This window comes from Podarcis bocagei, assembly GCF_964188305.1.
Source record: "Podarcis bocagei genome assembly, chromosome: 4".
NCBI classification, from domain to species: Eukaryota; Metazoa; Chordata; class Lepidosauria; order Squamata; family Lacertidae; genus Podarcis; species Podarcis bocagei.
The window spans coordinates 35,328,075-35,342,876 of record NC_138128.1 but is presented as its reverse complement, the minus strand read 5'-3'; the positions used below and the strand labels follow the sequence as shown (position 1 = coordinate 35,342,876).

General features: G+C 42.8%; 1 protein-coding gene across 1 annotated transcript; it reads right to left on the bottom strand.

Moving 5' to 3' along the window:
* Positions 1-210: 210 nt before the first annotated feature.
* RBP2 (retinol binding protein 2) lies at positions 211-14,742 on the bottom strand. The gene is made up of 4 exons (XM_081192789.1): positions 14,598-14,742; positions 12,307-12,485; positions 8,795-8,896; positions 211-350 (listed from the first exon to the last, which is right to left on the bottom strand). Exons 1-4 carry the CDS (start codon positions 14,668-14,670, stop codon positions 297-299), a joined length of 408 nt encoding a protein of 135 aa, XP_081048915.1. The 5' UTR covers positions 14,671-14,742; the 3' UTR covers positions 211-296.
* Positions 14,743-14,802: the final 60 nt, after the last annotated feature.

The following is a 14,802-nucleotide window of genomic DNA, read 5'->3' as shown; positions in this document are numbered from 1 at the left end:
AGTGTGCTTATTTCTTACATCGCTGCTGGAGGACATTTTGTCTTTGGTGCTGAAATGTTTTTCTTGCCAAGGTTTACGTGGGGGACAATTAGAAGAGCAAGACACACATTATTTAACTTTGGAAAGCAAGAGCTCTTTTAAAAAACCACGTAGGAGAGTGTTTGATGTTACTATAAGAGGTTCCCCACTCATTGAACTGAACAGCAGATCTCTGGCAGTGTCAAGGTTTTATTTATTTAATTCAGCAAAGAATATAATAATTACGCAGTGTGCAGCTGGATGGGATTCAGATCCATTTAATTCTTCTTCTTAAAGACTTGGTGGCACACCTGGTCTTCGCATGTCAGCTCCTACAACATTAAAACCATCGGTAAGCACAGACAATTCCCTTCCAGACTTGCAGAGAAAACAGCTAAGCCAGAGCATTAACGGCGGGGCTGGGCTATTAAAAGGGAAAGAGCAGCGTATTTTATATAACCAATCAGCCAGCAAGCACTACAGGTTGCAGTAATTAGATTCTGACACTTGAATTGACTTTTACAAAGGATAAAAATGGGAAAATGCATAGGAATTGCTCTGTAACTGTGGGACGTTGCATTGTCTATTATTAACCAACATACTGTAATTTATTAAACTCACTGAAGCAACAAGGAAATTGCAAAAGGAGAGAAGGAAAAGCTTTAAAGGTAACAGGAGTTAAGTATAACACTTTGTCAATTGGTTTTCCAACAAAATGTGGATCTTTTCTCAGAATGTTATACCAACCCTAACAAATCCAGTCAATGAGATTACTAGCCAATTCTGAAGTTGTTTCATAACAATATAAAGCAAGTCTGGCACAGAACAGGATAAGATTCTGGTTTCTGCAGGGATGAAATCAACCCAATGGTAATTTTGTACATCTTATTGACCTTCTTTTGCTAAAAGTGAAGCCAGAATTTTATGATCGTGAAAAGAATAGAAATGAGTAGGTAGCTTCCTATTGTAAGTCTGTGAAATTAATCCCTCATCCCTTTAGACTGGCCCCTCAGAGTTTGCAAATAGTCGGTTTTGTATTAAAGTGAGCTATGCAGGCTTGGATAGTGACAATGTAAACAGAGGTAAGATAAAGGTACCCCTGCCCATATGGGCCAGTCGTGTCCAACTCTAGGGTTGCACGCCCATCTCACTTAAGAGGCCGGGGGCCAGCGCTGTCCGGAGACACTTCCGGGTCACGTGGCCAGCGTGACGAAGCTGCTCTGGTGAACCGGCACCACTGCAGCACATGGAAACGCCGTTTACCTTCCCGCTATAAAGCGGTACCTATTTATCTACTTGCACTTAAGGGTGCTTTCGAACTGCTAGGTGGGCAGGAGATGGGACCGAAAGACGGGAGCTCACCCTGCCGCGGGGATTCGGCAAGCCCTAGGTGCTGAGGTTTTACCCACAGCGCCACCCGCGTCCCAAAACAGAGGTAGAATGTTGCAAAAAATAGCAGTGGGATTTTTTAATTCTAAACATAATTTGCAAAGGTGTTTAGTTTTTTTTTTTTTAAAAAAAATGGATTCTTTTCTTTTTTCAGTTAAGTTCATATGGATAAGCTACTACCCTATGGTTCTTCATCTGGAAAATGGGGATAATAATCTATCGTGCAAAGCTTGTATCAGGGTGAAAGGGAAAGTACCACAAGCTAATGAATCATATGACTTATACTCCATGGTCCTCATTTTTAAATTAATAATTTAATTTAATTTAATTTAATTTAATTTCTAATATCATCTCCTTCACCCCTGCGGTTTGGAGAAAATCGTGATGTGTCATGAGGCACTGCAATGTTGATGAAGGCTGCCAAATTCTGTTTTTATACGGAATCCATCAGCAGATTTTTCAGTCCACCTGTGATAAAACTTTGACTAAGGGACTAACTGGAATCTGGTGAGTGTCCACCATTTAGTATTGTTAAGTGTTTGTGGGTGCCTTGACTCCCCTAAATTCCTGTGTCTAGTGGGCATTGGATTATCAAGATGGACTATTATCATGGAACTTTGGAGTGTCAGGCATAGCCCTATTGGCTTTAGCCCAAACGTAGCAGAGTTTTCCTGCACAGCGAAGAAGCTAGTTGCGGCAGTGATGACTAGTCAGCTAGACTCAGAATAACTATTTACAGGATTTATTAAAAGGAAAAAATAAAACCAGCAGAGTTTCTGCATACAAAGCAAAGCAAAATAAATCCTCTTTCTTTCTTTCTCTCTCTCTCTCATAACCATACACAGCACTTCTAACTCCTAACACACCTCACATCAAACTGTGCTAGCAATCCCTAGATAACAGAGTTGAGTGCTGCTCGTTAACCAATCAGAGTGAGTAGTTTCTAGGTCAAGCAGACCTGGGCTTTCTGCCAAGAGTAAATTGACACCAGCTTGAGTTAATTGGTGAAGCTAGAATCTGCAAGTTTCCCACGAGAACCAATTAACAGAAACTGAAACCGAAACTGAACACCCCCTCACAGATTCTGCTGAACAATTAACTCCAAATACACCTATGTAGGAGATCATTTTTCCAGCAAACCTAAACCCTTGCACATTCGCTTGTTCTTTACCTTTGCCAATGGTTTAGTTAACACATCTGCTACATTTTCTTCACTTGACACATAAGTACAGGTGATTACATTGTCTTGTACACAGCAACGTACATTTTGGTATTTTACAGAGATATGTTTGGAACGCGATTTGAAACCCTCTGTTTTACTTAAGGTTATACAAGCTTGATTATCAATGTAAACTTGTACTGGTTCTCCACAATTTACATTTAAATCTGCCAACAAATGCTTGAAATAAATCACCTCGTTGCACAATTCACTCAATGCGGCGTACTCTGATTCCGTTGATGACACACTTACAACGTCTTGCTTGCGTGACCGCCAGCTGATTAAAGCTCCACCGACCATTATGACTAGTCCTGTGACAGATTTTCTATCTGGCAAATTTCCCCAGTCACTATCACAGTAGCAACTCAACATTTCATCCTCGGAAGAATTTAATTGTAACATATAGCCAATTGTCTGTTTGAGATACCTCAGAACTTGTTTTACCCCTTTCCAGGCATTTAGTGTGGGTTTTGAGACCAATCTACTTAATATGCCTACTGCATAGCTAATATCAGGTCTGGACCACTGTGCTATATACAATAAACTTCCAATTACAGAGTGATATACATCAGGGTGTTCAAATTCAGGACTCTCATCTATATGGAGTGTTTTTATGAAACCTGGATCCATAGGCACCGCTGCCCCTTTGCAATCCTGCATCCTGTATGTAGTCAGTAGTTGTTTAACTTTGTTCTGCTGACTAATTAGGCAGCTGCCATCTTGGGCCCAGCACACTTCCAACCCTAGATATGTCCTAACCGGGCCTAAGTCTTTTGTACACCCACCTGCAGCCTACAATCTTTGCCCCCTCAGGCGCTGCTACTGGTGTAAAAACCTTGTGCTCATTCAGAGAGGACATCTCTTCCTCCATTGCCAGTTTCCAGAGCTCTGCCTCCTCTTTTGGTAACTTTAGCACCTCCTGAAAACTCTTGGGTTCTGCAATTACACTAAACACATTTGCAGTATCAGGAGAAAAACGCACTGGAGGCACTCCTTTGTTTTGTCTTTTAGATCTTCTGGGAGAAAATTTTTCTTCTGACCCACTTTCCTCCTCAGAACTACGACCTCTCTTTTGTTGCTTAGCAACTGGTCTTTGGCTAACTTCACTTTCCTGAGAGCTCTTATCTGAACTTTCCTCCCCCTCAGACTCTGACTCTCTGTGTTTACCTTCAGAGTCATGAAGCTCCTGGGAAGGTTCAAACCAAACCTCAGTATTGGCATGTAGTCTCTCCCAGCCACTATGTTCACAAAAACTGGCATTCCTGGAGATCACAATGCCATTTGTCCCTTCAGCAAAGCGGAAACCTTTTCCCAGCTCCTGGTAACCCACAAACACTAGCTGTTTGGTCTTAGGATCTCCCTTCTTTCTCATTTGTTTCGGAATTAATACCCAGGCTTTTGATCCAAACACATGCAAATGGTCAATTTTGGGTTTTTTCTGAAACAATTTAAAGTATGGGGTTGTACCTATTGTTTGGTGAAAGAGCCTGTTTTGGAGATAACACGCGGTGAGCATGCTCTCCCCCCAATAAGACATGGGTAAATCAGCATCTTCAAGCATGGCAAACATCATATCTTGTAAAGATCTGTTTTTTCGCTCTGCAACGCCATTCTCCTCTGGGGAAAAAACGTTTGTTTTTCTATGCCCAATGCCACGCTTTTGTAACCAATCTCTAAAGGCATTTGACATAAATTCGCCACCTCTGTCCGTCTGTATCCTTTTGAGTTTAATGGACAGAAATCTTTCCACAGATGCCACCCAGCCTTTAAACTTAGTGAACACGTCACCCTTATTTTTCATGGGAAAAACCCAGGAGTAACGCGTGGCGTCATCCACAATTGTTAGTGAAAAACGCGATCCACCCCTGCTTACAGCAAATGGACCAATTACATCCATGTGAACCAGCTGTAGCGGTGACTCACTAACTCTGTCACTTCTGGGGTAAGAAACTCTGTGGGTTTTAACCTTTTTACAGACATTACAATCAAGGTACTTGTTACAACTCTTTAAATTACCCCCATCAGCCAATTCAGACATTTTTAGTACACTTTTCCAGCAAGCATGCCCTATTTTCCTATGCAATAAGTGCACACAGTTGTCATGTATAGCTTTGTTATTCACTGCAGGCTGAGATTTACTGACTACTGCTGCAACTTGAGATCCTGCTTTAAGCCAAAACAAGCCTCCCTCTGACTTAGCAGTGCCTAAAATCTCACCAGCCTTCTTAATGATGCAACTGTCTCCTTCAAAATACACTTTAAACCCAGCTTTTAGCAAACAATCTACAGACATCAGATTGCTCCTTAATGACGGCACACAAAGTACATTTTGCAGGCATTCACGAAGACAAGGAACAAAAACTGCACCCCCCGAAATCACTTCGGAAGTACTTCCGTCTGCTAGAGCCACCTGGCTGCGCTGTGCTGAGTTCTTGGAAACAAACAATTCATCTGAATTCACGATGTGGCGAGATGCTCCCGAATCGACCACCCAGACCGCTTGTTTCTCATCAGCAATCTTGACCTCGCCGGTCACCAGCTGAGCCGACTGTTTTCGTTTGAAGAAGTTCTTTTTACGCTGCTGCTGCTGCTGATCTCGTCTCTGCTCCTGCACCGGCAACTGAGACTTGACCAACTCCGGACACTGTCGTTTTAGATGCGCTGAAGACCCACATTGGAAACAACGCCTAACAGCAAACGCTGACTCCTCACCGGTACGCTGCTTTTGCTCCACCTCTGGCACGGCATGAGAACTCCTTCCAAACCGCCCGCCTGTAGAAGCCTCTGCAGCCAACGACCTTTCTTGCCTCTTCTGCCATTCTTCAATCAAACGCCCAGTAACGTAACTGACTGATAAATCACGCTCCTGTATGCCTTCTAGAGACAAAACTAAATTATCCCAGCTTTCCGGGAGAGAACTCAAAATAATAGCCACCTTCTCCTGCTGGTCTAATGCACAGTCTCTTTCCTGTAGCGCAACAAACTTTAACTGTAAACTGTGTAGGTGTTCTTGCATTGTAACCCCAGGCTGTAACATTGCCTTGTACAATGCCTTGCGAATGAACAGCTTGGAAACCGCTGTCTCACGCACATGGAGTTCTTTAAGTGCTTGCCACACACCTCTAGCTGTCTTGATTCCCCTCACATACGGCAACTGGGAATCTTCCAGCCCCAAGACAATTGTGGCCCTTGCTCTTTGGTCTTTATCGAGGTCTTCATCATCAGGCTTCGTAGGAAACTTACTCACCACTTGCCAGAGACGATCCCTCTGCAGCACTCCCTGCATGCGTTCCGACCACAGCAAGTAATTGGAGTCATTCAGACGCTCAAAAGCCATCTGAACTGGTTGTGAGGTCATCTTGAGAGCGATGTCCCTGGAACCTGGAACCAGCTACTCACGACCACCGAGAGAGAAAACAGGAACCACAGCACCCAGCACTCACACGCTGCAGCTGTTGTCCTTGCGTCCGCTGCGTCACCAGCTCACCACAGTCAGGAACCAGCCAGAGAACAACAACTTCTGGAACTACTGGAACCAACGCCGTTGATGCTGACACCACCGCAACTCAGGCTGGCAGCACAATGCCCATAACCTCATGGAACTTTGGAGTGTCAGGCATAGCCCTATTGGCTTTAGCCCAAACGTAGCAGAGTTTTCCTGCACAGTGAAGAAGCTAGTTGCGGCAGTGATGACTAGTCAGCTAGACTCAGAATAACTATTTACAGGATTTATTAAAAGGAAAAAATAAAACCAGCAGAGTTTCTGCATACAAAGCAAAGCAAAATAAATCCTCTTTCTTTCTTTCTCTCTCTCTCTCATAACCATACACAGCACTTCTAACTCCTAACACACCTCACATCAAACTGTGCTAGCAATCCCTAGATAACAGAGTTGAGTGCTGCTCGTTAACCAATCAGAGTGAGTAGTTTCTAGGTCAAGCAGACCTGGGCTTTCTGCCAAGAGTAAATTGACACCAGCTTGAGTTAATTGGTGAAGCTAGAATCTGCAAGTTTCCCACGAGAACCAATTAACAGAAACTGAAACCGAAACTGAACATATTAAGATGGGCTGCCAGACACTGAATTTAACAGTGTGAAAATACAGGCCAAAGCAGTTTTTCTGTGCTCAGGAAAACACATGGGAGAAAAGCTATTATGGAGAACAAAAAAAAGGCAAGGGGTGATTAACAAAGCAGATACTCTGTGCCGGAGGGTAGATGAGCGCAAGGTCCTCCTTCCACTAAGAGATAAAGTGTCAGTCTGTTAAACACAGCAAGCTAAGTATAGGGACAAAAGGCCATGTTTGATCTCTTTGGATCCAGCAGTGGGAGAAACAGAACCCTCTTGGAGCGTAATGCATTGACCTCTCCATCATAGGCTCAGGTTGTATATGTGTGTAAATAAGCCATATATCATAAAGACACCACAGTTTCCACTGTGCCTCATTTCCAAAGGAAACACAAACACTAGTTAAGTGTCTGGAGTACAGGAATCTTGGACCACTCGGAGATTGGGGTGACATGTAACAGAAGAGCCCTGCTGGATCAGACCAAAGGATAATCTAAGGCAGCATCCTGTTGCCATATTAAACTACTGTACTAGGACCATATCAAGCTACTAGAACTTATTGGAATGTACTGGAGCTCAAGCGATCTGGTTATAAGGTTTGTTGAATTTGGATTCCAGAAGATGTTTCAAATGTTTTAGGGATCAGGGTGAAAAAGTGCCACTTCTAAACTTGCTCTGGAATGGTGGGACTTAGAGGGATGCGGAAGGGCATCCTTCAGGTGGGTGATTCAGAAGTCTACCTAAGAAGTTTGCAAGCCTGTGGTTGCACCTAAAATAACTTTGGATTCTGGGCAAGGACTGTAAAAATGTATACATTCGGAAGGTAACATTAAACACAGTTGTTTAGAGCAGTGATGGGGGATCTAAGGCTTGAAGCCAAATATGGCCCGCCAGGACTATCTATCTATCTATCCCTCAGGAATCCCCATAGTCCATAACTCCTTTTCATCCCCTTCCCTTCATCCCAGACCACACTTCCAATTAGCTTGGCTTTGCACTTCCTTGAGTGTTTTTGCCTGGCTAGAATGTGTCCTTGGACTCTGATAATGCTTCTTGTTTGCCTGGATGGAGAACTGAGAGGAGTGTGTGTGTGTGAAAAGCCTACTGTAAAAAGATAAAATTAACATTTGCTGCTCCATGAGCTTTTGCTTCTCCCCTAGCCGCTAGCAGTGCATATGGCCCCCAGAAGGTTTTAATATAAGGGTATGTGCCCCTTCAGCTGGAAAAAAACCCCATTGCACTAATTTTCAATTAAATGTGTTTAGAACGAGGATATGGAAAGTGTTTGAGAAAATTATTAGCTCATCAAGCCATCCTGTTCTACATGGAGAAGATGTGCAAAACCATTAGGGATTATGCAGCTAGATCCATATCAGAGGAAGTAAACATGCAGGTTCATTTCCAAAAGCTATGTGTGTTTGTCTGCTGAAGATCTCCATCTCCTTTGCCTGTTCATTTAGTTCACTGAGGCTTGTGCCCATAAAGAGCTTTGAAAACTGAACTGAAATTCTTTGGTTCACCCAAGTCTGCCTGTTCACTTTCCCAATTGTTCTTTCGAGTCCTCTTAATACGTAAACTCTCATTTATTTTTTCCATACTTCACTGACTGCTTATTTTCTTTACAGGCCCCTATAGCCCCACTGAAGCTTACTACATGTCAGGCTTGGACTTCATTTACTAACCCAGCTGTATGAACTCAGCTTTTCCAGTGGCACTAAATTATACGCTTTAGAGTTTGTATATACCGGGTGCCTGATGGTTATTCTGAGAGCAATTTTCTGACCTGCTTTTCTGCATCATTCTTCTTACCACCCCCCAATAACATCTTTTCTGTAGGTAAATAATACTCCAGATAGCTTCAAATTAGGCGGAGGCAAATATATGCCTTTGTTCATTATGGCAATGATATGCTAGGAAGGGAAGCCAGGCTCAGAATAGTCAACATGGGCAGCGGCTCTCTGGGGTTCCCGGCCCCCTGGAGACACCAGGGCTTGAACCTGGGACCTTCTGCATGCAAAGCTACAGCCCTTTCCCCAAGTTACTGAATTTTCCTGCAGTACTGCTATTGGTATATCTTTCATGAATGATTTCGGCTCTTACCAGATGCAAATTGTCCCCTTCAATCCAGTGTTTCCAGCCTCTGTTATTCTTTTCGCCTTTCTGGACACAGATTAGTTTATCGCCATCCCAGGTCACCAGCGCCTGCAGGGATCAAATGATAAAGTTCAGCAACATGGTAGAAACGTTTGAGGCTAACAACATATCAGAATAAACTGGAGTCAGGGTGACATAATGGCAGCATAGAGTTGGTCGGGGTGGGAGGTGGGGAGAGGGAACACATAACAAACAAATATCACCCCCCTCCCCTCTCTCCCAGCTCCCCAAATTTAAGTAGAAAGCCTATAGTGTCACTAAAAGTGTTTTATGTTTTCAATTCCCGGCTATTTCTCCTGACACAATGATCCATAATATACGCACAAAAGAAGATAATTAAATAAAGTGAATTTATGACGGGATTTGTCTCCAGAAAGGGGAGAACAGATATGAAATTTGCATTATTCCGTTCTCCCTCAGAAGAAAGCCACAAACGCACTGTAAAGCACAGCAGCAGGAAAAGCCGTGGATCATTTTAACTGCTACAACATTAATACACATGCACACGCACTTCTGTTGTGGATGCGGAGGGCATATTGGGAGGGAAGAGATTGTTCACAGCAGCTTGGATTCAAAGCTTTTGCATATGAGCATCTTCTAATATGTAAACGGTCCCCAAATTTATTTTCAGGCTAACCAAAACAGGTGTTTACTGCTAGAATAATGCTGGGGGGGGGGGCTCAGAAAGGAAATGGAAGGAAGGGAGGGAGGGTGGAGTCAACCTTAACATGGTCAAACTACCATGAAAGACAGTTCTCTGTGTGCAAACAAGAGGCATCTTGGAGCCACTCAGCTGGAAGTGCAATAAGAAGAATGGGGATGCCCTGATCACAGCTACTATAGTAGTGCAGGCACACACCAGAGGAGATATTTGAATTATAGTCTCTTTCTTCCTTTCTTTCATTTGAGTGCTGCTTCACTACAATTGTGATTGGGAGAAAAATATGACCTCTGTACATTCTGTAGCTGTCTGGCAACATCCCACATTCTCTGCACTGAAAAGAACAGATTGCAAAAGAACAGCTCTCTTTAAAAATAATTAATTCCTGAGCCTCCTGCAAAAACAGCAGTGTGTCGGTGGGGGAATATCGGGCAGAAATCATCTTGATAAGAAATCAGATAGAATTATAAAAGAAATAAGATGCTTTTTCTACTCTCCGTCAGATAACAACAGTGACGATAGGAGAAAATTGAGGTTATTGAAAGTTCAGGGAAGAGGCAGTTTTCTACCCGAGACAGGACTGGTAAAGGATAGCTTTGACAGAGGTATAAGGAGCATGCTGTGATGTCAGGGCATGAAAAGGTCACAGATAATAGGAAAGATGTTGGCTATGAGCAGCATACTCCTCCACATTATCTTGGGGAGGGGAGAGGAAATGATTTGGCTATTGTAATGCTTGCTATTCTGTTTTAGCTCTGTAGATACCAAGCGGTGTAGGCACAGATTAGGTTATAATCAGGAATAAAACGTAATCCAATTGGGGGAGAGGGAAGCTACCCACTGAAAAGCAGCTATATGGGAAACAAGACCTTGGCTTGAGAGTTCCTTCACAGAGAGCTCAATTCAATGGATGGAAATGAATTGAACTAACAATTGCCTCATAATCAGACCAATATCTTCTGAAAGACAGATCAATGCAATTATCTTCCCTCAAGGGAATCCAGTGAGACCCCACCCACCCCCCAGAAGAGTGGCCAGATCTTACTGTCAGGAAAACAGTAACAACAACAACAAAACACAGGAACTAACTTTTCCATAATAGCAGAGCCAGCCTGTCCATGAGGCATACTGAGGCAGCTGCTTCAGGCTGTGGAATACCATGGGATGGCACTCCCCGCCTTGCCACCTGCCACCACCTGAGAAGTGAGGAGAGGTGATGGTGGCTGGCAAGATCTCATGGAACTCTTGTGATCCTGGCAAGTGAGGCTTCAGAGGGAATGCTAGGGCAGCAGAGTGGCAGCACCCTCCCCTTTCACCTCAGGTGGCAAAACTAGATGTTCCATCCCTGCATATAAGGTCAATATGGGCATAAGTATCTTACAGCTTGGTAAATGATGAATAAACCTATGGGCATTTCTATTATTATTATTATTATTATTATTATTATTATTATTAACCAGTTACCATTTTGACAGCACTGCTTGTCTTCCATATTATAATTTTCTCCTCAGAACCAGAAGCAATGGAGGAACTCGGGAGAACTTTGGATGAAGACATCCTCTCCCCACTCTAAAATTGTGCAAATGTGACTTGAAACACAGAGGGGTGTGTGTGTGTGTGTGTGTGTGTGTGTGTGTGTGTGTGTGTGTGTGATTGACCTCACTGGATTTTAAGCCACTAAAGAGAGCCAGTGTGGTGTAGTGGTTAAGAGCGGTAGTCTCGTAATCTGAGGAACAGGGTTCGCGTCTCCGCTCCTCCACATGCAGCTGCTGGGTGACCTTGGGCCAGTCACACTTCTTTGAAGCCTCTCAGCCCCACTCACCTCACAGAGTGTTTGTTGTGGGGAAGGGAAAGGAGATGGTTAGCCGCTTAGAGACTCCTTCAGGTAGTGATAAAGCGGGATATCAAATCCAAACTCTTATTCTTCTTCTAAAGTGAATACACGCATACTCTCCAGCTGTAGAATGGCCATTCCTATTCAGGAAAGGCCATTGGACTCCACTAGACAGGAAAGCATATAAAAGTCTTCCTATTTGAACAAGAGCATTCATGCATGAGCCACAAGGTTTTTTGGCTTTTGATGTGCAGGCCCCTCAACTTTCTGGCTCAGCACCTGGCTCACAGTTCTGGCCCACCACTGACTATGATGCAGCCCTAACCAGGACACAGCTTGCATCAGGCTCACTTGACTCCTGGGACTCAGCTATACAGCTGCAAATAAAATGTTTTAAGTGTGTTTTAATTGTGATATACAATGTGACACTAGATGACGATGGTGAGCCTTATGGAAAATTCAATGCATTTTTAAAAATGCTTTTTTAAAAAGCATTTTCAGAATGGTTTTTATGTGTGTATAGATTCTACTCTGCTTTAAAAGTTCTCCAGAAACAGGGAGCTACGGGGGGGGGGGGATAAACTAACATGAAAAAAATGTGCCGCCACAGGTAGAATGGTCATATGCAGTAGCTCAGCAGTTGCTTCCACCAGAAAGCAGAATTTGCTGTAGCCTGTGGGGAGTCTGGAGGAGCCAGTGGGGGATATATAAGTATCTGGTGGAACCATGAGGAGTTGGAAAAATAATTCTGTCTTGCTGTCAACGAGCTGAAAAACTGTCATGATTTACATATGGAGTAAATAGTTGCAATAGAAAAACATCCACGTTTTGAAATGCAAATAGCGGCTTCTTTATAAATAAACATTTCTTTAACATTTATAATTTGCTTTCAACCTGTTTTCTTGAATGTCAGGTGCTGGTGTTGACTGCTGTGTAAATGGAAAGCAAATCATAAGTTTCTACCTTCACCACTCGGTCATCAAGCCCCTTGGTGTGCTCTTCAAATTCCTCTCCTACGGTGTAATTCACTTCATAGTTCCTGAAAGTGCTCAGCGTTTTCGTCTTGAAATGGTTTCCCTCTTGAATAATTTCTTTCGTTTGTGTCAGGTGGTTTGCAATCTTTCTCGTAGCAAGGCCAATGCCTGCAGACACACCAATAAATATGTTAACAATGGGCCTGATTAATTCAAACATACATTTATAAACAATAAAGTAATGTGTGCCCAATAGGACTTTCTGCTTTTGGGGTGTGTGTGTGGAATATTACATCCTGGGCCATATGATACTGCCGGTATACAACTATCACATTCCATCAGCATAAGGATTACTGTTTACATAATGGAGCTTTCCAGGCCTTCTTTCCCCATGTGTAGCCCATCTGCTCTGGAGGGTTGGAGAGTCCCCATAACAGGTTTAGAGGGTGCAAAGGGGGAGATGGGGGAAAGGTTCTTTTGCACAAGCGGCAATCCATGTGCTGATGGAATACATTACAGCTGTACCTCGGAAGTCAAATGGAATCCGTTCCAGATGTCTGTTCGACTTCCAAAACGTTCGGAAACCAAGGCGTGGCTTCTGATTGGCTGTAAGAAGTTCCTGCAGCCATTCGGTGGCCACGGGACCTGCTTCGGATGTTCAGGTTCCAAAGAACGTTTGCAAACACTCACTTCCGGATTTGTGGCGTTTGGGAGCCAAACCATTTGGCGTTCATCAACTAAGGTACACCTTTACTTAGCACTGCTGTGGAAAGTTCACTCATCTGAATTGCACTTGTGCACAAGTTTAACTGTTTAGCCGGATTGTAATCTAAGGCAGTCCTCACTTATCAAGAAGTAACTCACTTTGGCAGAAAGCTGGTAGATATAGATGATATAGATATAGATATAGATATAGATAGAGATAGAGATAGAGATAGAGATAGAGATAGAGATAGAGATAGAGATAGAGATAGAGATAGAGATAGAGATAGAGATAGATATAGATATAGATATAGATATAGATATAGATATAGATATAGATGATATAGATATAGATATAGATATAGATATATTTAGGGTGGTATTCAACTAAATTTTACTTGGAGTAGACCAATTAAAAGTAATGAACATGATTGTGTTAGGTCTATTAATTTCTGCTTTGAGTAAAACTTAGTTGAATACCATCCTCAGTGACTAACAGTGTAACCCTAAGTATGTCTACTCAGAAGTAAGGCCTGTTGAATTCAATGGGACTTATTCCTAGGTCCCTATAGGACTTTTTCTACACCGCAGCTGTTCAGTGTTTTTTTCCTATTTTTATTTGACTAGCAATCTTGGCCATTGGACTGCTGGCTTGTGGCCAGATTCCCTTCATGAGCAAATATTGCCACGGAACAGGGTGTCCTGACTGCTGAGATGCTGCAGGGACATCCTGGCAGGATGACAGGCGGTAGTATAAACATTTAAGATCTAGGTACAACATGCTGCTTACATGACTGAAACATGGTCTCAGTGACTGGTGGGGAGTGGGGGTCAGAAGTCCCTCTTGTACTTAGGAAAAATAGTGTGGCTAATGATCCATAAGTTCAATTAAAACAACCTTCCTTGCCTGAACAATCCACCCTCAACAATTTATGATGCAGATCAGGAGTTAAAATACAGGGACAACTGTGGCACATTTAGGGCCACTTTTCTGCTGTTAATGCAGAGATGGCCTAGCTGGGGAGGGGGAGATATTTTCCAGAGGCACCAGCTGTCTTTCAGCTTGTTGATTATGGCACCAAATTGGGAGCACAGAGAGCTTCTTATAAATGTTACCATACAAGATTCCAGCTGCAGCCCTATGCACACTTTCCTAGGAGCAAGACTTAGTCATCCTTACCTTACTACTCAGTAGATGTGCATAGGATTGTACTGCAAAGTAGGTTTTCTGACCCATTTGCAGTTTAGGTCAGTGCAAATCACCTGTGCCTTTCAGCTATAGAATGCCTGTTCAATGATCTCTCATATATAGCATAGGTGTTGAAATATGACTGACAAATTCTTTTGTACGGGAGAAAGAGAAAAGAAAACCTTCAAAGCGAAATGTTTGAGATAAAACGTAATTGCTAGGAAGCATATTCCACTGTATTCACTGGGCTTACTTCAAAATATATCTGCTTAGAAATGGCTTGCTATAAAGGCAAAAGTTAATGTTGAATTAAATCTTATTCATTTATTTTTAAATTAAATGTAGAACAAAGTATCCCACCAATTCAAAATTCTTATTTTTATATTTACCTAAAGCAACCATGTAACCTTCGAAGTTGTCATTGGATACCATCACCCACGTTCCAGTGTAATCAACAGGCATTGCGGCTAGGATTTAAATCCAGGGATGGCTCAGATATGGAACTTGGAAAGGAGAAAGAGCTTACTGTAATTCTGTCCTTTTTATATTTCTCTGGGTGAAGTTTACAGCTTCCAAGATAATAAAGTCTAAGGG